Below are 27132 nucleotides of genomic sequence, written 5' to 3' on the forward strand. Positions count from 1 at the left end.
AAGCTCAAGAGACCAAGGGATGCCTGGGAATGGGAGCAGCAAATGCACTGACTGGAGAGTCAGGAAGCTTGACTCTTCTCTTCCCTGGGCTGGCTAGTTAACTCAAACCGCAGATGGGGGTCAGCTGAGGTATTTCCAAAGGTCCCCTCCAAGATCACTGTTTTCTTGCTATCCCTGAGGGTCTGGTTGGGCAGTGCCCTTGCTCCTTGTCTCTCATACTACATCAGTGACCTGCTGTAACTGTGAGCCACCCCATCCACCCATGATCCCAGTGCAAAGCCAGAAGCCAAGTCTTATCCCCTTTCTCCTCCTTTCTTGTTCCACTCTATATTTCCTGTGCATTTGTGTGGTGGTGGTCCTGAGTGTTGCTCAGGCTGTGGGTGGGACAAACCAAGTGCCAGAGTCCCTAGCCCAAACCCCACCCTCTCTCTCATCATCAAGAGTATGCTCTCTTGAGTCTTTAGAAGCCAACAAAGGGATGAGCATGTTCTCGATTCATCCATGGGGATTGGCAGCCCATCCCAAGGCTAATGTTTAGCAAAATCGTTGAATGTGAAAAATACTAAATACCACTCAGGGATACTGTGACAGTAAACACTCTGCATCTCCAGAGGAACCCAGTCATTCATTCAATATATTTTTGCTGTGTACCTACCAGGGGATTCCAGAGAGAAATGGGAAGGGGCTGCAGTTACAGCAATGCCTCGGCTAGGACTTTCCAAACCCAGAATTCATAACCAGGTTACATTATTGGCACTTTGCTTTGAAAGAAAAAAAAAAAAGGCAAAGCACAAGGAAACTAGCTGATAGTGGGGCTTAAAAATTTTCCCAGGGCATGTCCCAAAGCTGCTATTCAGTCTAATTTTCCGTGTCTTTTAAATCCACAGTAGAGGATCCTAAAAATTCTCAACAGAAAAGATTAAATTGTATTCACTACAGTTTAATCCCCAAATCAGGGAGGGAAGCTATCACATTCTGGAAAGATTTTTCGAAAGCCCCCACCCCCTTTTAAGCTAATGCCTGGTAAATCAGGAAACTCAGTTCACCAGAAGAGACAATCCATCACCCCCGCCAGTTCTGGTTAATTGAGGTCTTGACGTTTTTCAAAACACCACTTTTAGCCACACAGGCTTGGCATCTGTGAAAGGCAATGGCCCAGCTCCCCATCTGCAGTTTTGCATTTAATTCTTTGGTTTCATGAGCCAAAGTCACAAATGGCAGACTGTGGATGCTCAGAAAAACATTATTTTCTCCTTGTCTTTTAAAACACCCCAACTGCCTTAGAAACACTGTGGCTGGCAGGTTAAGCCAGAATTGCAAATATACAGGCTCCTACCTGCTGTGGGTACCAATCTGACTTGGGAAGAAATGGGCTAGCGACTTAGAGGCAGGTGTTCACGTCTCTCTGTGGCATCCTGGGGGATGGTGCCAGCTCACACATCATATTTGATTTGCCCATGTTTATAGGAGAGGGACAGCGATCATGAGTGAGCGCATTCATTTTTGATGTGTGCAGGCAGAGGGAAGAGACCCACGTGATGTGTCTGGAAACATTAGGGGCTAAAGAAAAGAGGTGCTAATATTTATCAAGCACCTGTGATGTGCCAGGTGCAGTGCTGGACACTGTTTACTCCTTACTCCTTTCTATGGCATCAGGACCATATCTCCACGGTATAGGTGATGCGCATGTCATCAAGCCTGATTTCTTACATGGCCTTTCAGGTGTGGTCAACACTTAGACCTCTCCCTTCCCAAAACATTCCTCTTGGGTTTCCTAGTAAAACGCTCTTTAGATTTTCCTTGTCTCTTGCATCATTTCTTCACTCTGTAGATGCATCTTTCTTACCTTACCTTTAATGGTTTGAGTTCTTCAAGGCTCCATCCTAGTCTCTCCTCACTCCATACACTTTTCTCACCTGTGACTTCTATTTCCATCTACACACAGGTAATGCACAGGTTCATATCTAGCCCAGATCTCTTCTTTGAACACAGCCAATTGTTTGCTTAATGTCTCCTCTTGGAGATTGCAAAGGCACCTCACATTCATCATGTTCAAGACAGGAGTTTAGACCATGGACTCTGTAAATCCATCACCTTCCTGGTTCCCTGCCTCAGGAAATGGCACCACCATCTACCATGGTGTGCCAAAACTTCGCGTTCTTCTTCACCCCCCCCCATCAAGTCCTACAGCTTCTGTGTGCACGTATATCTTGAATCTCTCCACTTGTCTCCATTACCATCCTCATCCCAGGCCAAACCACTGCCACGCATCATTTAGACCAGGGAAATACCACCATCCTAGCTAGCTAGTCTCCCAGAATCCATGGCGAGCCCCCTTCCATCTGTCCTCTGCATGGAGCCATCGTTCATTCTACAAACACGATTAAGCACCTCTTACAGGTCACACACTCTTTCTTGGCCTTGACATTGGTCTTCCCAAACACAAGTCTTATACTGACATCCTCTTGCATAAAACTCTTCAATAGTTCTTCCTTGCCCTTGGGTTAAGGACAAAATCTCCTAACCTGACCCAAGTCCTGCAACATCTGGCTTGTGTCACTCTTCTCCTCTAAACTCTACAGCACTCAGAGTCCCTCAGGTGAAAATAATGTGTAATGAAGAGGGCGGCTGCCTGAGGAGATGCAAGGTTCCCCAAAGGCAGGAACCATTTCGAAAACTTTGCCCTTTCTCTCCCATTTGTCAAGGGCTGGGCACTTAAAACCTACTGTTGGTTTTATACCAGAACCACTTTGTTGTCCTGGACTTTGCACTTGCAATTCCTCTGCGTTTTGTAGTCCCAATAAATATCCCTTGCCTTTCTCTCCCTTGCCTCATTCAGCTGCCAATCACAGGAAGGTTAGGGGGATGTCCCAGAGATTGGTTCCCCCCCCTCTTTTTTTTCTGCTTTTGCTGGTCATTTGCAGATGGATTTGCCCTTGTGTTCCCAAATCATCTTTGATGTTAGCACAAAACAGCACTCTCCCCACAGCCCTTTCCAGGCTAATGCATCAGAGTCAAATCTGGAGGTCTCTAGCTGATTTTCCAAACTTGATCACTGCCATCTCTCTGACCTGAATAGCTGAAATCATGGGCCCCATTTTCTTCCTTTTCCTTTTCAGCTCTCAGAGCACTGAGCTGGCTTTGGTGAATATTGTCTCTTTTAATATTCCCTTTCATATGAGCCTGGCTTACCCAGATTAACATATTTCATTAAGGGCTCTCTCTCCCTTTCTTCATCAAAGGGTTTATGATGCAAAAAAACTCTTCTTAAAAAATAAGGAAGCGGCTGGGGAGATGTCAGTGCCTTCTACTTGTGGGCTGCTTGCTGGGAGGGGACCTGGAGCCTTTGGTTTTTCAGGAGACACATTCACTGTGGAGGGGGAGAGCAGCTTGGACAAAAGCCACATCTGGAGCATTTAGCTGCCTGGACTTGGGAAACAAATCCGTTCTGTGTCTCTGATTTCCTCCTTGCATCACAGCTCTGAGCCCACCAGGGCAGTCTCTGCGCAGCCCTGAGAAGAGGTTTCCCGGGTCACCACGACAGTGCTGCACATCTCAACACTAGACCCTCTCGCAGCCCCACTCCAGCTCACACGGCATGCCACGCCACATCAAGCTGGTTCACTGGATGGTGGCTGATGGCTCGCACTACCAGGCTGCCTTCTGGGCTTGGAGGGCCATCTCAAAGAACCCATCCCTGCTCCTTGCTTGGGGAACAGGGGCGAAATATGGTGTCTGCATTTTTAAATCTGCACAGCAGCATCTGATAGATTTGAGTGGATGGTGCTATTTATCATTCAGCATTCATGTATTATTACTCTGCTGCCTGGGGCCAGGAGAAGTCAGCATGAGCGGATGGCTTAGAAAGGGCAGACTTGGTAATTTCCCTTGGAAAATTAGCACGATGAGCAACATGGCAGAAAGCCTGACAAAGGCACAGTTGTGAAAAAGAAAGGGTCGGGAGCAGATGGTCCAGACCCAGCATGGGTGTGGTCTGGGGCAAGAGGAAGAGGGGAAGGGAGAGTAGAGGCACAGAATGGGGACCCATGGAGGTTAGGCTGTGCCAGGCTCTGTGCTAGGCATGTGCATGTAAATCATCTCATTCATGTAATCCTTGCAACCACCTGACTTACACGTTATTGTTTCCATTTGATAGGTAGAGATGCCCAAAGACTTTAAGTACCTCGCTATTGATCACACAGCTCTAACACTTGGTTAAACCAAATCTTCTGCTTTGAGAATTGTTCTTATTCCACTACTCCACATGCAGGAAGATCTATTTAGACACACACACACACACACACACACACACACACACACACACATGCATGCGCATATATGCCCCTCCTTCCTTGGAGTTATCCATCCGTTCCCTAGGATACCTTTTCAGGTCTCAAGTAATTCAGTTTGTGATGTATTATACGTGATTGGATAGTGCTTTGTAATGGTTCTGAAAGTGCCTGCATGTGTGCGTGTGCGTGTGTGTGCGTGCATGCATATACACAGCGTATGTTCTCACTCCAACTGCCTTGTGAGCTCCAAGGGCAACCCTCTGTCTCCTGTTTCTCCCTCTCTCCCTGCCACATGGCTGGTGCATGATTCTGCAAAAAAAATTACTGGCGCTCAGTATGTGCTGCCTACTGACAGATACATATTTCAGACTGCAAGTCCCACAGGACTATCAATTGCCACATAAAGGATTTGAGTTAGAAGGCAGAGAGAAACTTACATGTATTATAGGTTTACTATAGCCCTGTGCTACATGCTTTCTCTTTAATCCTCAAAACAATCCCACAAGGTAGGCATTACTATTTCCACCTCACAGACGAGGAAGCTGGTCGGTGCTCATGCCTCTGCCTGAGTCCAGTGGTAACTCACTGCGGTTCCCATGGAACTCTTTCCCTAAGCACCAGGACAGGTGCCTATCTGAGTGGATGGCCTGGAGCAGCCCCACCCACAGACAGGAGAAAGGAGCAGCCAGCTTCTTCGTGCTCTTGATCCTGTGATTTATTTATTTTTTTTACAGGTGCAAAGCCCTTGTGGATAGGAGAGTTTGAAGTTGAGTTTTCATCACCCTCCCCTCCACTCTGTCCATCCATCCTTGCACCCCAGCTCTAGGGTGGGGAATGGCAGTCCCTCATCTTTCAGGAGCACCAGAGGGAGTTGGGGGAAGATGTGGATGAGCTCTGAAAATAGCATCTTCCTTGCCCATCTCTCTTTCTGCACTGCTGTCCAGATGTGTGATGTTCTCAGCTTCGCCCTGCTCATCGGTGCCGCAGGAAAGGTTTCCACACATTACAAAGGGTGGTCAGTGGAGGGGGGGTTGGGCAATGGGGCAATGTTGGGGAGGAGGGCAGGAAGGCAGTTGCAGGGAGCAGTGGGGGAGTGACGACCCAGGGATCCACTTCCCGCCCCCAACAGGAGCAGAGCCCTGCCAGCCATATGAGCCAGGCAGGGAGATGCTGGCCTGTGTACAGCCCCATCCCTTTCTATCTCGCACCTGTTCAGCTGGTTCCCAGCCTCAGGAAGTCCTGAAGTGTGGGAAGGACACAGTGGGCTTCCTCTCCGTGCCTTCTGCCTCCACTGAGGCCCGGCTGCTGTTGGTCACCTGTCCCAGCTGCAGGGCTGCGGCAGTTGCTGGCTCACCTCTTAGCTACCCCTTCTCTCACTGGATACCAGATGACATTTTGCAAGGTGCCATGATGCCTTAGACTCTCTCTGGAACCTCAGACATCACTAGCGGCTCTCAGGTATCTTTCCCAAGGAAGTTAGCTTAGCCCAAATGTCCCCTCCCAACCTGGAGCCCAGAGCACTCTTCAGTCTTACCGCCCAGGAACTAGATCTCTGAACCCTGGGTCAGATGTGCCACTCTTGGAGTGCACTGCACCTTGCTGGGGCTCCAGCCCCTTTCTTTGAATCTAAGCCCGTTACCTTTCCAGCTTCTTGCAGCTCAATGCAGCATCCACAGGGACCAGAGAACCCCTGTCAGCACAACCCCTCCTTCTCTCTGTGGCCCTTCTCCTACACTGAGAGTGGCCCCCTGGGGTGCTGGCTGTGAGCTGACTTTTCTCCCCAAGGAGACTGTAAGGCTCCTCCCAGTGGAAACCGGTGTCAAAGGTGAACAACCCAGTACCCTGGACAGAGCGGCTTCTCAAGAGGGGAAGAGAGCTCAGAGATTGCTGTGGATGCTATGCCAGGTGCTGGCAAAACAACAGGGACTAGGACTCGGCCACTCTAGGCGAGAGCACAGCTAGCCGGCCAAGAACTGTGTGCTGTGCTAAGGAACACAGGAAGGGTCTGGAAGGCATCGGAGGGAACTGAAACCTTGGATCTAGGCTAAGACCAGGAAGATGAGTTGGAGTTGGTAGGGGGAGAGGGGCTGGGGAGGACTGAGTTCTCCAGACTCTTTTTCTGCGTTTTAAAATAATTTTGGAATGCTTATATGGGCTTATGGTCTTGAATTCTGAAGGTATGCAAGGACCCCAAATGAAAAGTATGTTTCTCATTCTCTCACTCCTGCGTTGAAGTCACCCAGAGGCACTCTCAGGGGCAGCCCCTGTCACCCGTTTCTCGAGTACCATCTAAGAGACAGTCATGCAAATACAAACATGATCACCTATGGCTCTTTTTTTTTTTTTTTTTTTTTTTTTTTGGTTTGGTTCATTCCGCTCCTCTTGTCCCTTCTAAGGTTCTCTTCTTGTCATTCCTACTACCCGACTGTGGGTTCCTTGTTTCCCCAGAGACCTGGGGATCCATTGTTTACTCTGCTCCACATGGCTTCATGGCGGCGGGCAACCTCTTAGGAACTACAGTCTCAAGGAAGGGATCTGGGAGGGCTTCTAGGAGGAGGAGACTAAGATCTAAGCTTCCCCAGGGACTCTCATCCCCAAGGGACCCATTCTCGGTAAGGACCAGCTCTCTGACTCCCAAGCATCCCCACCATCCAAAACTAGGAGTGCCTAGTTGATGCAGTTAAATCCACCATGTCTCTGACACCACAGATACAGCCCGGAGCCCTGGCTCAGGGATTTAGAAACTGCTTTAAATCAGACCACCTTGTGGTCCTGCCCAGGGACAATTTTGGGAAGAAGGGGCTGAGACCTCCCTCCCCATCAGCTTCGGGTTCTTCCATCTGCCCCACCCCCCTTTGGTAGACACAGGGGCTTGTGTGTCCGCCTTAGATGGGCAGCCCTGACCCTACATGCTGGACGGTCCAGCATGAGGTGCAAGGGGCCACGGTGGGCCCAGCCCTTGCCTACCTGATTTATTCTTGTATTCGATGTCAAAGCCCGTGATGATGCTGTTCCCGTCGAATCTCTGGGTCCAGCGTAGGTTCATGCTCCGGGCCTTCACCTCTCTGATCTCCAGCTCTGGGGGGTCAGGGGGCTCTGGGGGTAATAGGGGAAGGGGGCAGCAGTGAGGATGGCAGCAGAGAGCTTGGCCTCCTGCCTCCCCCACGGAGGACCAGGGATCTGTCCTTGGGGACCGGTGTCACCTGTGGTCTACGCAGAGGCCCCGAAGCCCTGGAGTTCAGGCAAAGCAGGACAGGGATTAGGGGTGGCAGCAGGGCTGAAAGGCTGATGGGATCTGCTCCGTTCCTGCTCTGTTTTGCCCTTTTCCTGGACCCCGTTTGGAGGGTCTCAGAGCTGACGACCTGCTTCCCCTCCACACGGAGCTCCCAATTTTCCCCAGCTCCTTCGGGGTCTGGGCCATGAACCCAGGCTCCCCACTACTGCGAGCAGCAGCGTGCTCTACAGGACCTCAGCCATGGCACACTTGGCTGTCTGCAGTGAGCCTGGAAGGACCCCATGTCCCCACTCTGGGCAGGAGAGAGGGAAGAGGGAAGCTTTTTCTCAGAGCCTCTGCCAGGTGTGGGTGGCATCCTTGCTCTTGAGGGGACTTGGCAGTGAGCTCGGGGTCCCAGGAGAAGGAGCTGGGAATGGGGGGGCAGGTGAGGTACCTTGCACGGTGAGCTGGATCAGACCCCGATCCTCCCCATATGAGTTGATGGCGTGGCAGCTGAAGAACACAGAGTCCCCACGGTCGGCAGGCTTGAGCTGGAGGTGGCCAGCAGGGGCAGAGGGCAGGGAGAGAGGGAAGAACAGTTTTTAGAGCCAGTCTGCTGAAGGAGGGCCATCTAGTGGGGGATCAGCAAGCCCACCTTCTTCTGGGAGGGGACCCACTGGGGGTTTGTCAAGGGTTCCTCTTCCCAGAAAGTTCAAAGATGGAAGAATGCAAGGGTCCCGGCAGGAGGCACTGAGGGGTCCCAGGGTGGAGGGAGGGGCTGAGGAGGAGTCCCAGGGTGGAGGGAGGGCCCCCAAGAGGGACAGAGGGGCTAAGGATTCTACACATTTAAAGGCTGTGAAGTTGTGAGAGGAGATAGTGAAGTTCTAAGGCAGAGGTTCAAGGATGAAGAAGGGAAACAGGTAAGAAAGGGGACATAATTTGGGGGGGTGGGGGAGGGGCCCTCAGACTTCCCCTTTACCTCCTTTGGATACAGACACAATGGCTGTGGGCTCCCCACCTTCTGAGAGTCGGGGTCCCTCTGAGGCTGGGGCGTGGATGCTCACCTTCAGCGTGGAGACAACTTCGTCGCCGTTGTCCTTGGTGGCGATGGCATACCGCATGACACGGTCCGGGTCGATGACCGTGTCCCCCTTCTCCCAGCGGATGATGATGGGTCGCTCTCCCCGCGCCGTGCAGTTGAGCTCCTTTGCGTGGCCTTTGATGGCGATGGTGGTGTTGGGGTGGGAGGTGATCATGGCGGGGACTGGGGAGAGGAGGAGGCAGGAGGCTCCAGTGAGGCGGGGGAGGCCAGCCCAGGAGCGCGCATGCCCAGCGCAGAGGCCCCGCCCCCGGCTGCCCCTCCCTAATAATTGTTGGGGGTAGAGGGGGATACAGAAAACCCCAGTGCCTGTCCCCTTTCTATCCAACCCACCCGAGACCCCGGCAGGATGTCTCTTCATCAGGGGTTCTGATATTCAGTGGATCCCTTTTTCAGAATCTTTAAAATGCAAAGCAATATACATACAAGGACAAAGGAAACCAGATATAAGGAAGTAGGGTTATATAGACATTAACATTCAAAAGCAAACTTTTGGTATAGTATATATGTTCTTTGTGACTCTATGAAATAAGATCCAGTGCTGGGTTGTATTAGAACAATTTCGTAATAGTGATGAGCATGATTTTGAGATATCTGCACCAGCTGTGTTATGGGAATACCTATTGGTCTGCTGTGGTTTGTTGCTCATGTTCAAAAGGAAAGAAGTACAAAAATTTCAGTTAGAAATTAGTGAAAAAAAGGAGTTCCCGTTGTGGCTCAGTGATTAACGAACCCGACTGGTATCGATGAGGACACAGGTTTGATCTCTGGCCTTGCTCCGTGGGTTAAGGATCTGGTGTTGCCATGAGCTGTGGTGTAGGTGGCAGATGTGGCTAGGACCCCGTGTTGCTGTGGCCGTGGTGAAGGCCAGCAGCTACAGCTCTGATTTGACCCCTAGCCTGGGAAGCTCCTTACGCTGCAGGTGTGGCCCTAAAAAGACAAAAAATGACAAAAAAAAAAAAAAAAAAAAAAAGAAAAAGAAAAGGAAAGAAATTAGTGGGAAAAAGATGCCATTTTCCCCCCACCCAAATCCATAGACCCCTTGAATTGGATCCACAGACCTTTGTGGGGGGAGGACTGTGGACCCCAGGCTACACGCCTGGGGCTCTGCTTTGGGTCCATGGCTCAATCTCTCTCCACAGCCATCAGCTGCTTTACCCCCTGCTTCTAGGCAGCGGACCCTCTTAAATAGCTGAGAAACTCCCCTGTTCTTCCAAACAAGATGCAACAGAAAACCCTGGCCAGCAGCACCATAATTAACATCCTTCAGTTTGCCAACAGGTCCCCCCGACCCCTGACTCCCACCACTGACCTGAGAAAATCATCATCAAACAACTAAGGCCCTGGCTGGCCTTTGGGAGAGCCCTCCCCCTGCCTGGACAAGAGGCATCTCAATCCTGACCCTCCTCTGGGCCTGAGCGCCAAGGCCAGCAGCTCCAGGAGGGTAGGGCAGAGGGAAGGACGGTCTCGGCTGCCAGGGAAATCCCGTCCACTTTTCCTCTCCATCAATTCAGCATACACGCATCCAGCACTTATGCCAGTACATGGCACCGTGCCAGGCTTGGGGGAGACACAGTCCTTGCCTCCTGGGAGGAGGGGGAAGCAAAGGGAGAGGTAGACCCCCTTGCGAGCAACATGAAAAGGAGGAAAATCTGATGAGTATTTCCCAGAGGTATTAGGAGAAATTAATTTTGGCTGAGCGGGAGTTCCCATCATGGCGCAGTAGAAACAAATCCAACTAGGAACTATGAGGTTGCGGGTTCGATCCCCGGCCTCGCTCAGTGGGTTAAGGATCCGGTGTTGCCGTGAGCTGTGCTGTAGGTCACAGACGAGGCCTGGGTCCCGCGTTTCTGTGAATGTGGTGTAAGCCGGTGGCTACAGCTCCAGTTAGACCCCTAGCCTGGGAACCTCCATATGCCATGAGAGCGTCCCTCGAAAGACCAAAAAAAAAAATAAAATAAAATAAAATTTTTTTTTTTTGGCTGAGGGGGGTTTGGGGAAGGCATCAGCTAGCCATTTAAGAAACATTGATTGAGCACCTACGAGGTCCAGGCCTCATGCTGGGTTCTGGAACCAAGAGTGAGCAGGACAAACCTGATCTCAGGGAATTTCACTGCAATGGTGAGAACAGACAACACAACAGCAGTTCCAGGAGAGATTGCTACCTATTGTGCAAGGAGAAGTGCTCACTCAGACACGGCAGGATACAGATGGAGAGAACAGCGGGAAGGGCACTCCAGGCGGTGGAAACCACTGGAGCAAAGGCTCAGAGGCAGCGATGTGCAGGGCACTTCCCAGAGAGGTGAGAGGTCTGACACAGCTGGAGGACTGTCCTTTTTTTTTGGCCTATGCCCCAGACATACAAAAGTTCCCGGGCTAGGGATTGAACCTATACCACAGCAGTGACAATGCCGGATCCTTAACCTGCAGATGCACCAGGAACTCCCTGGAGGACTGTCCTTGTCTTTGCCTTTTCCTCACCACCCTCCTGGAAAATCTTGTCTCTTCAGAGTCCAGGTCCCCAGAACACTTGTCTTCTGTGGATGCTACAGCCATGCTGGAGTGCATGCATTAGGGGGCGCTGTGGTTGGCTGCAAGAATCAGAGGGCATTCCCACCCCACCCTGCTTGGGCGATGGGACAGGAGGACACTCCACCTTCTCTCTCTTTACACCCCCCACCCCTGCGGCTCCTCTCTGGGACACCTCTGCCCTGCTCCACTCCCCTTCCTTTCCCTCCTAGCATCCTAGGATTTCTCCCTGCTCCAGATTTAAACACCTACTCAGGCAATATTCTTCCCAGCCAACTCTCCAGGGTCATCTGACTTCTAAGGACAAATAAGCCCTTGGAGAAAGGAAGGCAGGCATGGAGCTCTAATACTGCCACCTGAGATGTCAGTCAGTGGGTGACGAGCTATCTGGAACAGGTGTGGGGGATGAAGGGTGATTTGTGGCATCCCCAAGTCACCATGCTGCCAGCCACCTCCTCTGCCTTCTGTCATGTGGAACTCGATCCTGAGGGCAGCCACGGCCCCCGGCCCCTGCACCAGCGTCTCAGCACAATCCCCAGCCGGGGCTCATCAAATAATGAAGCAGATAAATTTTATAATGCATGGCATTACACCAGGATATACAATAAAATGCGAAAGACAAATAACGAGGTGCAAGTTATAATGAAGAAAAAGCCTGCAGTCAGAGACATGCGAGTATGAATTATTGACTAAGGTTTTACACTCTCAAGGATGTGCGCAGGAATATTTTTCCATCAAAGATTTGCATAATTCACTCGTATAAACCTGGGTGGAATAGAGAGTAAGATTTTTACATCGACAAGTCGGGCCTTGCATTGCAGAAGCCTCCATCTTTCCTGGATGATTGAAACGCAGGGGTGGGGGAGAGGGGCACGGGGGCTGTTTCAGCGTGAATGGTCAGAGACTGGGACTTGGCAGCCCTGGATGGCCTGAGCCCTGAGGCCTTCCTGGAGGAAGAGGAGTCCTTGCTCCTGAGAGCTGCTGCTGAAGCCACAGAGGAGCTGGAGGATATTCATGCTGAGGTGTGTGTGTGAGAGTCAAGCCTTAGCATAGGTCAGAGGTCTGAGGAAGGGAGGAGAAAGGAAGAGCCTTTTTTCCTTTGGTAGGAGTTCAAGGCTCTGCACCAGAACAAGAAACGTGGAGGCCATCCCTGTTTTTCTCTCCAGATAGGGTGGCACCAGCCTGCCCAGAGGCTTGGCCAGTGGAGCAGGGACTGGGTTCCAGATTACACTTGCCTGTTAAGCTATGTTCCTGTGAGCAGTGCACAACCTGGGCATCCATACATACCAGTCCCACCTCATGGATCTTCCTAATAAGGTTTTTTTTTTTACTTCTTTCGTTTTTTGTTTTCTTTTTAATACCACACCTGCGGCATATGGAAGTTCCCAGGCTAGGGGTGGAATCAGAGCTGCAGCTTCTGGCCTATGCCACAGCCACGGCAGCACCAGATCCTTAACTCACTAAGCGAGGCCAGGGATTGAGCCCTCATCCTCACAGGCAATATATTGGGTTCTTAACCCACTGAGCCACAACAGAATTCCCCCAGTTAGGTTTGTTCAAAGAGACAGACTTGGGGACAACCAGAGACAACAGGGCTCCAAGAGCCCAACTGGTCTGTCAGCCCTGAGTGATAACCACATCTGGGGCCAGGGGTGGGCTCCCTTCACCATCGCCATGGCAACGAGCACCATGTAGCATAACCCAATGTTCTCCTCACAGCCTTACGGCTCAGGGTCAGTTCAGGGAAGCCCATCTGTAAGGAAGAGGAGACTGCTTCTGTGGACCCCACCCAGCTTGAGGAGCTTGGGGACCAGACAGATGTGTTTCTACCCACTATGTGGTCTTTAATACAGGCTACTTAACTTCAAGCCTCAGGTTTACCATCTGTGATGCGAACACCTGGCTACTGACCCTGCAGAATCCGTATATGCAAAGTGCCTGCCATATAGCAGCATCTCAAGAAACCTGGATATTATTCCCACCCCAAGGGTCTCATGTCCCTCTCCTGTTCCAGGAAAAGCGTCAGATAAATGCACACATACCCTGGGGCGTTCCTGTTGCGGCTCAGCGGTAGTGAACACACCTAGTATCCATGAGGATGTGGGTTTGATCCCTGGCCCTGCTCTGTTGTGGTGAGCTGTGGTGTAGGTTGCAGACATGGCTTGGATCTGGCATTGCTGTGGTTGTGGTGTAGACTGGCAGCTGCAGCTCTGATTCCCTAGCCTGGGCACTTACATACTCTTTAGGTGTTGCCCTTAAAAAAACCAAAAAACAGAGACACCTTAAGATGTTACTGGCCAGCTATTTTATAGGATCGCAGAATCCTAGAATTGCAGAGCCCAGATAATGCTCAGTGTAGTAGTCACAAGCCACACGTGGCTATTGGCCACTGGAAATGTGGCCAGTCCAAAGTGAGATGTGCTGAGTGTAATGTACACGCTGGATTTCAAAACCATAGGAAGAAAAAAAAAGAGAATGTAAAATAGCTAATAATTTTATGTTGATTATATGTTAATATTTTAGATATACTGGATTACATAAAGCATACTATGACAGTGAACTTCACCCGTCTCTTTAACCTTTTTGAACATGTGACAACTGGAAGATTTTAATTTTTTTTTTTGGCTGTGCCCCCAGCATGTGGAAATCCCTGGGCCAGGGATCAAACCCCAGCCAGAGCAGTGAGGACATGGAATCTCAACTTCTAGCCACCAGGGAACTTCTGAAAGATTGTCAATTATGCATGCAGCTTGCGTTTTGTTTCTATTGAAGGGCATGGTATAGCTCACCTACAGAGATCCTACCTTTACAAACCAAGAAGAGGCCACACAGGGAAATGGCTTGTCCCTGGTCACACGAATAAACAGCAACACCTCTTAAGAGTGGGCAGATGGGAGAGGCAATATGTAACACATGAAGATCTAACACTAATGGTGGAAGGTGAGGTGATGCCGGGAGAACCACTGCCCAGGTCTTTAGGACTTAGAAAGACAAGCTCCAGATGACTCGTGAAGCATCCCCTTTGTTCCAGGCTCTCCACTTTTTTTTTTTTTCTTTTTAGGGCCGCACTCGCGGCATGTGGAAGTTCCGGGCTAGGGGTCCAATCGGAGCTGTAGCCGTCAGCCTACACCACAGCCACAGCCACGTCAGATCCGATCCTCGCCTGCGACCTACACCACAGCTCACGGCAACACAGGATCCTCAACCCACTGAGCGAAGCCAGGGATTGAACCTGCATCCTCATGGATGCTAGTCAGATTCATTAATCACTGAGCCACAATGAGAACTCCCAGGCTCTCTACTTGATGGAGGACACTGACAAGCTGGAGTGCAACCAGGAAGACGGATGGACTTAAATCCATGCCATTTGAAGGGTGGCTGGAAACTGGGAGTATGTAACTTGCAGGGGGTGGGGGTCGGGGACAAGGCACAAGAGCTCTTCACAAAGGGGAAAGCAGACCTCCTATTTGGCCTGAGAAGGAATTTTCTAATAGCTTTTGCTGCTTAGGGAAAGGGCTGCTGTGGAGGCAGGGAGCTCCCTGCACTAGACAGCCTGGGAAGCACAGAGAAGGTTCCAGCAAGCCTGGATAGAGGCCCATGTCTTGGGTGCCCTCGGGTCTCAGGAGAAAGGGAAGGATGGTCTGGGAATCTTGTTACAGAGGTGACCGTGTGATTGAACATACTCTTCTTGTGCGAGGGGGTCTTCAGCCCTCGTCCTGGGCAAGAAGCTGAAGGTCTGCTTCCTCCTTATTCTTTGCCCTACGCAGTCTTCCTGCCAACACCAGAGCAGAGGGCTCTGCCATTGCGCCTCTCCCCCAGGCGCTGTCCTAGCTGCCAAGGGTTCTTGTGTCCTCCTGTGTCCGCAAGCTGGGTTCCTACGACCTCCTGGCTGCAGTACTTAACCAGGCAGTCTCCTAACAGAGCCGAGCCCAGGGAGCAGGGGCCCCACCCGATCTGCTCTCCTCTTCCCACCAGCTCCCCCTTCCCTCTTGCTCTGGACCGCAAGGTCTCTCTGCTCCACTGAACCCTCACTGCACTGGGAGCCGGCTGTGTCCCAGAGTGCTTTCTGGGCTGAGGACAGACCCCCAAGGGTTCCCTAGTGAGATGTTTGTGTGCAGTCACCTGTAGGAGCAGATACACACACCACACAGAGGCAAGGTCAAAAACACACCCCGACAGTCACAAGCAGTCACCCTTCCAGCCTACACTCTGACACCCTTACCGTTAATTCACACGTGGTGTCACATACATGTAATCTGATGCAATTGTCGATGCGTGTCAATACCCTGTGACTGTTTTAACACATATCTACCCACAGCCCTGCGTGACACACGTGCACCCTCCCTCTACACCACACACACACACACACACACACACACAAACACACACACCTCTTTATGGTTACCTTTTACTCGGCAGATCCCAGGAGCCACGAGCCTAGAACTCAACGTAGCTTGCATCACGGCGGGTCAGTACTGCTATCATCATTCCCCAGCCCCAAAGCCCGGCCCCAATGTCTTTCTTTCTTTCTTTTTTTTTTTTTGCCTTTTCTAGGGCCGCTCCCATGGCATATGGAGGTTCCCAGGCTAGGGGTCGAATAGAAGCTACAGCTGCCAGCCTATGCCACAGCCACAGCAACACCAGATCCAAGCGGCGTCTGCGACCTACACCACAGCTCACCACAATACCAGATCCTTAACCCACTGAGTAAAGCCAGGGATCGAACCTGTGTCCTCACAGATATAGTCAGGTTTGTTACAGCTGATCCACGACGGGAACTCCCCAGTGTATTTCTTGACTAAGCACCACGGCCTCCCTGTGCCTGCAACGTCCCTGATGGAGCAGGCAATCCGCTGGAGGCTCTGGCCTCTTGGTTCATTGCTCACTGGCCTCCCCCAACAACAACCATGAGAAATAAGTCTTACCCTCCCCACTTTTCAAATGGGGAAATCGAGGCTTCCAGAAGGCAGTTCTTCCCTCTTTAAGCCTATTGTACTGTAGTTGCAGGGCCTGGCCACCTCTTGCTGTCTGTCTGTCTGCCACACATACACAGTTCCTGGCTTTGGGAAACAGAACTTGGCTGACACCAAAACCCTGTGACTTCTCTCTAGTGGGCTATCTCAGGAGGTCACTCCTCGGGTTGGCATCAGGGACCTCAGCTTTAGGGACCCAGGCAGGAGAGCTGGGGGGCGGGGGTGTCTGTGTGTGGGGGGTTGCATGCACAGGGCTGAGTTCTGAGTGACAAGTGCTAATTGCAGCCACAAAGGCAACACAGTGCTGGAGTAGGACACAGGAGGCTTTAATGAGATACAACTTCTCTGCTTTCCGCAGTGTAATTCAATTAGCAGCCAGGGAAACCTAATTTCTTTTTACAAAGAGGGGTGCAGTGGGAGATTCTCTGGGGACTTGGGGACAGGGAGGGGCTCAGCTTAAGGGCATCAAGGAGACCCAAGTAGATGAGATGTCCCTTAATACCTAGCTCCTCCCGACACAGCCCCTTTAGGTGGGGAGTGTGGGCTCTTCCCTGGGGTCCTGCGGAAGGTTCTGGGGTGAGCTGGGCCAGTCTCATTCATAGCTTTACAACCCCGGTGCCAGTATAGTGCCAGTCCTGCACATGGCCAAGCTGGGGCAAACCCTGGTAGAAGGCAAAGGGGCTTCCCGATGACTCCCAGGGCCCTTCCCTGACACCCCATGTCACTGCAGTTACCCCTCCTCTGGGCATCAAGCGTCCCTGCAGGGCACGTGTCACACTGCCCTGGCCTTGTCTCTGACGTGAGACTCCAGGGTAGAAGCATTCCTGTTCAGGACTGAGCATGTGTTTGTGGAAAGAAGCCAGGCTCCCATGCACTGGGTGCCTCTCCTGCTCTCCCCACCCGCCCTGGTTACCCCGGGGGCAGCCTGCCCGGTCCAGTTAGACTCACTCTAGGGCAGCAAGGAGCCTTGCTGGGCCCCTGGCGCTCAGGCCATGGCCTTACAGCCCTGCAGGATTCCCAGATTTTTGCCTCCTGGATCTGAGGGGGCCTTATAGGCAGAGAAAGGCACCGGCCACCTCGGACCCACCCCCGCCCTCGTTCCAGGGCCTTCCTGGGGCAGCAAGGCGAGGGGAGAGGAAATCGATTTCAGAAACGAGACAGTTGTCAGAATCCGATGCAACCGGTTCCCGTCTGTGAAATTACTCGCAGGCCGGCTCCTGTCACCCCCAGGTCCTGCCCGGACCAGCTGCTATTTACATTTTAATTTGATGTGAGAGGCTGATAGATTTTTAAAACACCACGAGACAGCTCTGCTTCCTCACTCACCCCCAGCATCCACAGACTTTCTGACTAGCCCCTGGGCTTGGGATGGAGTCCTAGGGCCCCGAGACCCTGGTACGGGGTTTATAAACTGCATCTTCTTGAAAGCGGCCCTTCCCTTGCCCCTCCAGCTCCCCGTTCTCTGGGGTCCCACCCAGAAGCTGGGGTGGGCTGCTCCTTGCAGTCTGCAGAGCACTGGAGCATCCTTTATCAGGAGCTTCATTCTGTTAAGGAGGTGGCCTGGGGATTTTAGTCCCCAGAGTACTGGTGATGAAAAGGAGGCTCAGAGAGGCTAAGTTGTTTGTCTGAAGTCACACAGCTGGTGAGTGGCAGGAAGATAGAGCCCCAAGTCCCTGACAATTCACCCACACCCTTTCCTCTGGTTCCATCCAGCCTTCTCCCTCTGCCCAGTGGATCCTTCTCCCATCTTGGGCTTTGTCCCAGGAGTGGGAAACTGGGTGGGAATGACTGGGTGTGGATGAGTCATGGCAGGGGTGGGGATGCAGGAGGAGGAGGCTGAAAACTGGAGCAGGGCTGGACCAGTGGGGCCAGGAGGCCAGTCCAGGGTGGGCTGGGGCTGGGGCAGGAGTTGACCGGGGGGGGCGGGGGGGGGGAGAGTGTGAGTCGGGCCTTCTCTGCCTCTGTCGCCCTCCCTCTCTTCTGCCTGGTGATTGGAGCTCAGCTGGTGTTTCTGACAGTCCCGCGTCACCAGGGAGGGTAGACTGTCCCGAATACCCGAGGGAGAGGAGCAGTGCGTGTGGGAAGGAGGATGTGGAAGGAAGAGCAGGGGAAAGCCACAAGCTGTTGTTCGAGGCCCGATCAAATGTGAAAGGGGTGGAATGCTGCATCCCAGAAGGAAGCTTGGGGCACTTCTTAACCCCATTCGTGGGCGTGAGGATATAATAATTCTCGGAGTTTACGTTCCCGGGGGCTGGGCACTACTCTGCATGGCTTTACATGAATTCACTCATTTTATCCTCACAATAACCTTATTTTCAATCCTAGTTTATAGACATGGAAGCCGAGGCTCAGAGAAATAAATTGTCCAAGGCTAGCCAGTGACAGAGCTGGAATCCAGGGCACCTGTGCTTTGACCCATGATGTGACACTGGTTAGGGAAGGGCAGTGGTGGGGGCAGAGTGGGGGTGCACAGAGCTCAGCTTCCCTGAAGAGAAATGCAGCCAGATCTGGGGCAAAGCCGACTGGCCTGGGAACCTGGACACCAAGGGGTTAGGGCTGCTCTGCTTTTCTAGTTGGGTGGCCTGAGGGAGGGGGTTGAGACACTTCTCACAGGGTCTGAGGGAAGGTACCCCACCTCTGCCACCCCCCACTGTAGTGGATGCCCCTCTGGTCCTTCCGCTGCCTCAGGCAGGATGGTCTCAAAGCCAATAAGGTTGGAAGAAGGGCCGCAAAGGCGCAGTATTCTTCACCGACCTGAGGAGGGAACTTGACTGTCTCAGGAAGTCCTTCTGAGAGTCTAGCTGAGATCTCTCTAGGAGTCTTGTAGAGCTACTTGTAAAAAGGAAACTCTCTCCGGCATGCTAACATGCTTTTCTGGATGGCCTCCTCCTTGCCTTTTGGAAGAGGCTTTTCCAGGGGACAGCCCATGCCCCGAAGGTTCTAGAGAGCTTTGCACACCCACCTAGCCAGGGAGAAGGGAGCCTCTTGGCTCAGAGGCTTTCATCTCCTTTTGTTTCTGAAAGGATTACACGCACTCACTCGAGGTGGGCTCCCCCACCCCCCCCAACCCCACCCCCAAAGGCTGTGTCTCTGCTCCTTGTTAACAAGATCCTGACAAGAACCGCAGCCCTGCTTGGCGGTGTGAGATAAGCTGCCACAAAGGGGCATTGTTGGCACATGGGGTGGTCGGCCCTGGGGCGGGGCAGGGCGGGTGGGAGAAGTTCTTTGCACTCAGCCCTGGCAGCCGCTCCAGGCTTCCCCTGGGAAGGGCTGGTGGTGGTGGTGGGGGGGTGCCTTCTGGTGCCTGCTTTGTTTTTTTCCTTCTTAAAGAGCCAGGGCCTAGCGTTGTTAATTTGATTGCATCCACTTCGGCTTCTTGTCTCCCCTGATTAGCCAAGCTCCACCTGAAGCATGAGATTAATTCAAATTGCATGGAAGCAATCAGCCTCGGCTCTGAGAGCTGGCAGGGAGGTGCTGGGGGAGCTGGGGGCCCAGGGACCCTAGCGGTCCACTGCCCCTGAACTTGGGGAGCTGGACTGGCAAACAGTGTGTGTGTGTGAAGGGGGTTGGGGGCAGGTGATGGAGAATGGTGGGGCCTTTGAGATGTGGGCTGCAGCCCTGTTTCTGCTGCACGGTGGGCCCAGCTGGGACCCTCAATCTCACCTGGCCCTGCTTTCTCCAACTGTGAAATGGATCAGTCAGTCCCTCTCGTGGCTGCTTGCTAAGGAGAACAAGCGCAGGGCCGGGGGTGGGGGGGGAGGGTGGGAGGTGGTGGGGGGAAGAGTAGAATTCTCCTGGGAGGGTGGGACCTGTCTCCCCTGCCTCTAGTCTTCTACTCTCCCCAGAATATCAGAAAAATGATGGTTATAATGAAAATAGCCAATGTTTATCGAATGCTTATTATGGGTCATGCACCCTGGTTAATGCTTTACATGGATTATTTTATTAAATCCACCCCCTGCCAACCTTAGGATGTGGGAAGTATTTTTATTCCAGTCTTAGAGATGAGAGAACACTCAACTCAGAAGTGACCCTAAACATCGGAATCCTTTTGGAGACAAAAGGAGACGACACCCTCTTTCTTTAATTACTAGGAAGGTAGTGTTTCAGGGTCATTGCTGTGAACACCCTAGAGCTGGGGTCAGCAAACGTTTCCTGTAAAGGACTGAATAGTACTTCTCTCAGGTTTTGCTGGCCGTAGGTCTCTATTTCAAAGACCAACTCTGTGGATGAAGTGTGAAAGAAGCCAAGGACAATAGACTATGAAGACTGGGCGTGGCTGGGCTCCAGCAAAACAGGCATCTGGCCAGATACGGCCCAAGGCCCAGCTTGTGACCCAGTTGCTCTGGGTCTATTGCACAGGAGAGATTGGGCTTGCCAACTCTGGACCAAGAGGGAGTTTTGGTTAGGAGGCTGGTTGCATGCAGACAAGGGCGGGATGCTAGAAAGGAGAGCACTTCAGTTTCCAGAGTTCTGGAAAGCATGCCGTTATGGATAATAAATCACTGAGCTTGGGGATTGCTGTGCATCTGAATTGCCTCCCCTCAAAAGACATGTCAAGTCCTAGAGGCTGGTACCTATGCATGTGAGCTTATTTGGAGATGGGGTCTGTGAAGATGCAGTAAGATGAATGCTGCTGGAGGAGGATGGGCCCCTAGTCCGGGATGATTGGTGCCCTGATGAGAGAGGAGGGGAGGCGGGTGTGTGAGGATGCACAGGGAGAATGCCACGTGAGCTGGAGGCAGGGCCGGGAGTGACGCCTGTACAATCCGAGGGATGCCAACGATAGCTGGCAGCCACCAGAAGAGGCAAGAGAAACTTGTTCCCTTAGTTCCTGCCGAGAGAGACCAGCCCTGCTGGCACCTTGATTTGGGATTTCTGGCCTCTCAGAACCACGAAAGAATACAATTCTGTTCTTCTAAGCCACCCAGTTTGTGGCACTTTGTTGTAGGAAACTACTACAAGGTTCCAGTGGGTGACAGATGCCCAGGAAGACAGCCACAACCTGTCCCCATGGAGCCGGAGGGGGCTTCCTGAGGACGGAGGTTGTGAGCTTTGCTCTTCCTGCTCTGTGAGGAGGCCACCCAGTGATGCCCCAGCAGGAGTGTGCCCGGGCCACCTACCCGGCCCCCACCTCCCACCCCAGCACCTGGCCCTGGGACGGGCACTCCATGACCACAGCCTAATGAATGGACAGTGGCAGGCTGGGCAGGAGCAACATGAGCAGGAGAAAACGTTCCTCAGAACCGCAGTTTTGCCAGGGCTTAAGTCCCTGTAGGTGGGAACCTGGGGTCCTGAGGCTGGGCAGGGATGGGGAGGCAGCCTGGGCTTCTGGGGGAAGCCCACCAGACTTATCCTTTCTGGCCCAGGAAAGGACAGCTGTTAGTGGCACAGTACCTTGTAAGACACCTCAGTGAGGTGGGGGCTGTAGGGTCCTTGGGTCCAGCACGCTGTTCTGGGTAGGAATCCTGGCGGAAAGTCAGCCAGTGCCCGGCTTCCCCAGGCACCCCAGCACCACCACCTTGACATGGCCAAAGCAAGCGTGCCATCGCACCCCTCCCACCCACTCATTTGTATTGGTGGCAGCATCATACTAATCCTCAACCTCTAGCCCTTGACTCTCCCAGGTCCTTTTGGCCAGTCCGTCATCCTAGGAGGCACCTGTTCCTTCTCAACGACACTTAGGCTCCCTGTTTCTCTCCATTCACTGCTCAAGATCCGAGTATCACCACCAGACCTGGATGCCACGCACGCTCCATCCCCCAGCCCTGCCAGTGGACGCCCTCATTGCTGCCACTTCCCATGGTGTCGTGGCTCCTGCTGTGCCCTCCCCCCGCCTGCCCTCCTTTCTCCCCTTCGCCTATCCAAGCACTACCTGTTCCAAGGCTCCACCCAAGTCCCATGCCTCCAGAAAGCTCTGTCTGACCTCATCTGTCCACACTGGCTTTCACTTTCTCAAACCCAACCCTGGCACGTGTAGCGCCAGACCTTTTAGTGTGGGATCTCCTGATGGTTAGTTCCAGCTTCCTCACTAATTTATAAGCCCCCTAAGGGCAGGGATGGTGACTTAAACTTCTCTCTCTCTTTCAGACCAAGCTGGGCACGCAGGGGGGCTTCGGGAAGTACATGGCTATGGCTTGACTGATCCAGCAATTTCTCTACCCCGACCATTCAGGGGGGCTTCGGTAAGTACATGGCTGTGGCTTGACTGATCCAGCAATTTATCTACCCCGACCATGCAGAGGGGCTTTGACTGTGCCTGAGGGTGCAGTTCTGGGCTCTCTGCTTAGGGCAGGGTCTGGAGGCTCTAATTTAGCTCTTGGCCTGTCTTCATTTTCTTTCTATTTTTTTTTGGCCGCACCTACAGCACGTGGAAGTTTCTGGGCCAGGGATCGAACCTACACCACAGCAGTGACCCAAGCCACTGCAGGGACAACACTGGGTCCTTAACCCACTGAGCCACCAGGGAACTCCTGTCTGCATTTTCTTATCTAGTCAACTGTGGCACCTGGAGACAGCCCTGACTTCCTTGTGTCTCAAAATCACTGGCACCTTTTCCTTGGTTGGTAAGTATGATGAGTGTAATTTTGTCGTTAATATCCAGACCCGCTGGAGCTGAAAGCAGGACAAACCCTGGATGATACCTTGGAGCTCAGATCCATCTGGAAGCCCTTCTCTGCTCACAGTCACTGGGACTGACCTAGAGGCTGAGGGTGCAATGGTGGTGATGTGCTTTGTGCCACCACTGCCAAAGCCTCTAAGGACATAAGGGCCCAGATGAGAGCTTGGGACAGGCTCTTTCTCTCTCTCTTTTTTTTGGCTGTGGCATGAAGTGGCCTGATGTGGGATCTCGGTTCCCAGAACCCGGGCTGCTGTGGCCAAAGTGTGGAATCCTAATCCCTAGACCACCAGGGAACTCCCCCAAACTGAGAATGGAGGTTGCATAGGCAGGTTTATTCCTCTCATCCCTTCATTAAAATCTCTCCTGCTCTCAGGGGACCTGAGATGATGATGACGGGGGTTGGGGGTAGGAGCTGGGTGGGGGGATGGTTTCCCATGGAGACTGTTTTTTCTTAAAACCTTGGTACAAAGTCCCTTCAAGGGCTAAGTTTGAATTGTGACATAGCTTTGCTCCAATGTTGGCCTCTGGAGGTCAGTACAATCTCCATGGTTCTTGGTTTCAGACTTAGTTTTTCTATGAAACCCTGAATCACCAAAGGCACCAGCTTCAGCAAGGCAGGTTCTGGTGCTGAGAAGATGGGCCCTGCCAGGTCTCCACTGGCAAAGTGGAATGTCGCCCACTTGTTGAGCTCTGTTAGTATCTTAGGGCTGAGGGAAAGGTGCAAAAGATTGTGACTTTTCTGGGCCTCTCAGAGCCTCTGTTTTCCCATGTGTGCTGAGAGGGGTTAGGAATCTGAGTGTAGACGTCCCTGTCTACGCATCCCACTCTCTCTTGACACCCTGCAAACAGCCACCCCTCAGGTCTCGAGGTCACACTGGTGGCAGTGTCCTTGGCTAGACAGACTGGGGAAGATGCCCTAACAAGCCCTAGAAATTGGCTCAGGGCATCGGGGCAGGGAATTCCCGGGGTCCAGAGCGTGGCTTAGAAAGGGAGCTGTGGGCTCTGGGCCGCAGGTCATGGTCTTGCCCTGTGGGAAGGGTGGGCGTTGAGGAGGGCAGAAGAGGACCCCCAGAGCAGGAGCCCCAGTCACTGGGTCTGAGGGAGGTGCTGCTTCTGCGCGACATGGAGGAGTTTCCTTTGGGCAAATTTGAAATCAGGACCATCTCAGGTCCTGGGATTCACAGTTGTCATTGCAAGCCTCCGCATCCTGACCTCTGCCCCAGTGGCCCACCGCTGGCAGGTGACCTGGTCCACCCAGGCCCCAGGCTTCCGTCCACCAGGGTGAACCCCCTTCCTCCAATCCCACTGGGCTCCTCCTCTCCTCCCTCTTGAAATCTGTGACTCTGCAGTTGCCTGTGTGCTCTGGAGGGCTCCTGGATCTGGCTTTAATTGGTCTGACATTTTGCTAAACAAACAAATCAAAACTCAGACCAAACAAAGAGCCCTTATGGGTTTAATTGGCCTTGGGCTTTGCCTTGGCTGCATCGCTGGAGCCATCACAGGGCAGAGGAGAGTCTGGGGAACGTGACAGGACCTGTCTAATCAGGTAACCTGGGGCACCAGGGGGCTGCAGAGTCCCAGACAGTGGTGGCATCAAACACAGCAGCCCCTTGCACCCCGGGCTAAGCGGCCTGCCTTGGTACCTGCCTCAGGGTGAAGCATTCTCTTTGGAGATGCTTATTTTTGTCCCCCGTGTGTCAATGGGAGGGGGATTGCCTCCTCTTCCTTTTGGACATTATCTCCCTTTTTTATTTTACATTTTAAAAGGGAGATAAAAGGTAGCTCTGCAGACGTAGTATTTTCTTAATTACCTTTCTTTTTCTTTCTTCTTCTTCTTCTTTTTTTTTTTCCCGTCTTTTTGCCTTTTCTAGGGCCGTTCCTGCGGCATATGGAGGTTCCCAGGCTAGGGGTCTAATCGGACGAACTGTAGCTGCCAGCCTATACCAGAGCCACAGCAACTCAGGATCCGAGCCGCATCTGCAACCTACACCACAGCTCACGGCAACGCCGGATCATCAACCCACTGGGCAAGGCCAGGGATCGAACCCGCACCTCATGGTTCCTAGTCGGATTTGTTTACCACTGAGCCACGACGGGAACTCCCTACCTTTATTTTTCAACCAAGTTCTAGGAGGCAGTCTGAAAGGACCATGAACGCAGCTAGACTCATAGCCTGTCTGAGCTGGCACACACCGGGGATTAGCTATGACTAGATTCTAGTCCAGGCCTCTGACTGTACAGATGAGGAAACCGAGGCCCAGAGAGGGGAAGGGATGGCTCGAAGCTATGAAGCCTGTGAGTCATGGAGCTGGGACTGGCATCTGGTCATTTGTCTCTTGGTCTGTGCTCTCTCTACCAAACCATGAACCCACAGACGCAAGTTCCTGTCTCAACTAGGACTGTATCACCCCACGATCTTGGTCTAATACCTTCCCTTCCCGGGAAGGAACTATTGCCTGCCAACCTCAGGCAAGGTGTGAGCTTCGGAAACTGTCAAGTGCTGTGCTGTGCAAGTGGAAGGGCGGTGCTCACGGGCTCAGCACCACTCACTCCCTGGGACTCAGGGCCTGGATGGTTGCCAATAAGGGTGTCCAGGGATCAGGAGAGCTTTTTGCTTTCCCCAGCAAACTCCTAGAAATCTGGGGCCTTGAGGAAAGGTTCTAGATGGCAATTCTCCAAGAGCCAGCTCTGGAATCCCAATCCCCCCAGACCCCTGGGCTCCTGGAACTCTGCTTTGGTGCTTGATATGGAGTCAACACTGCACGGAAAGAAAACATGTAGCTTCCACAGCCCACGAACACCTCACACATGTTTCCTGTCCATCCTCCCTACTCTCCCCCCGTCACCCCAAGTTTCCACCTCATTTGATGGTGTGCGTGGACTTGCCTGCCTCCCCGCTCTTGCTTCACTTTCCTATCCTGGAATGACCTTTGCTCCTATTGGTTCTTGAGAGTCCTTCTCAGCCTTCAAGTCCTACTGAGCCATCACGGCTTTTGTGGAACTCTTCTGGACATGCCCTTATTGGTCCCCCAAATTAAAATGGATCACTCCATCCCTGGTTCTCTCTCTATCACCTTGTTTGTAGCCTTTTAAGGCACTTATTGCTTTGTGTATTATAGTTCTATGGGGGTGTGTGTCTATATCTCTGCAAGACTCTAAATTCCCTGAGAAGAGCAGCTCCACTTTACCCATCACTAGATTTTTCAGCACCGAAAACTAAGGATTGCTAGTGACTATTGAATGTGTCTTGGGTGCCAAGTACTGTGTTAATCATGGTAAGTGTGTGCCTCACTTGAATCTTACCAATGAGTGAAAACGCACTACAGTTCCAAGCTTACAGGGGAGGAAAGTGGGGCTTACAGAGATGGTCATTCAAGATCCCACAGCTATCAGCTGGCAGAGCTGGGATGTGAACTCTGGATCTGCCTGGTTCTTAAAGCTGTGCTGTTAGCCACAGAGGTTTGTGATCTTTTTAGTGAGCCCCCAGTAAGCAGCTGTTACCATCGGAACCCCTCAGGGTCAATGGTGTGGACACTTGCTAAGAGGGGCCAACTACCAATGTCCAGTTTGACACCTGAATGCTTTTTTGCGATGTGTGTCCCTTTGATATATTTAATTTCTTACTTCTCCTTGGCAAAAGTGGGGATTTAGGTCACACGAGCGTGAAGTCTGACAAGGTGGAGCCATATTGCGTCAACACTTTCTGAGTGTTGGAGGCACTGGGGAAAGCCATGAAATCGGCTTTGTAAACAGCAGGTCTGTCCAGAGCTGGCTCTGAGGTGGGTGGGAGTGTCTGAGATGGACCGAAGGATGACTAGCAAGGGCTCCACGCAGGCAAGCCCATCGGTGGCCCATGTGCCCAGCTGCTGCAGGTCCTTCCCCATCTGCTGCCCTTTGGGGACATAGCAGAGGTGGAGGGAGACTGAGGAGGGAAAGGGCAGAGTGGGCAGTGGGGGAGGACGTGCAAGAGGAGAAGCTGTGGGCGGGTCCCCTGGGGCAGGACCTGCACCAAAGCAGCAGGAGGCAGAACACATTCCCAGAAGTCAGGAGCACCCGGCCCCGCCACCTCGCACTGTCACACACATTGTCATAGGAGCCTGTCCTGGAAGCCAGATTCTGTGTGGAATGATCCAGGCTGTTACAGAACAGCAGTCAGACCCTCCAACCCCAGGCAGAGGCCCTGGCCACACTCAGCCCTCCACGCCGACTGCCCTCAGGTCTTAAATCCCTCGGTCTTGCCTCCTCCCCTCCTGCTGGCATTTGGAGGGGCACAGGAGCCTCTAGCATGGCTGGCAGGTTGCTGGGGAGAGCGAGGCTAGAATGGAAGGCGGTGTTTGTGACAGAGAAGGTGTGAGGAAAGGGCTGCCTGAGGGTTTGGAGCCCATGAGTGTGCAGAGGGTGTT

At 52.6% G+C, this 27132-nt stretch overlaps 1 protein-coding gene across 1 annotated transcript in view; it reads right to left on the minus strand.

Moving 5' to 3' along the window:
- DSCAML1 (DS cell adhesion molecule like 1) overlaps positions 1–27132 on the minus strand; it is a 368115-nt gene that overhangs the window by 46427 nt on the left and 294556 nt on the right. The window contains 3 exon segments of the mRNA XM_021062901.1: positions 7260–7388; positions 7961–8057; positions 8571–8770. Of these exon segments, the coding sequence (XP_020918560.1) occupies positions 7260–7388; positions 7961–8057; positions 8571–8770 (426 nt within the window).

Source organism: Sus scrofa, chromosome 9 (genome assembly GCF_000003025.6).
Source record: "Sus scrofa isolate TJ Tabasco breed Duroc chromosome 9, Sscrofa11.1, whole genome shotgun sequence".
NCBI lineage: Eukaryota > Metazoa > Chordata > Mammalia > Artiodactyla > Suidae > Sus > Sus scrofa.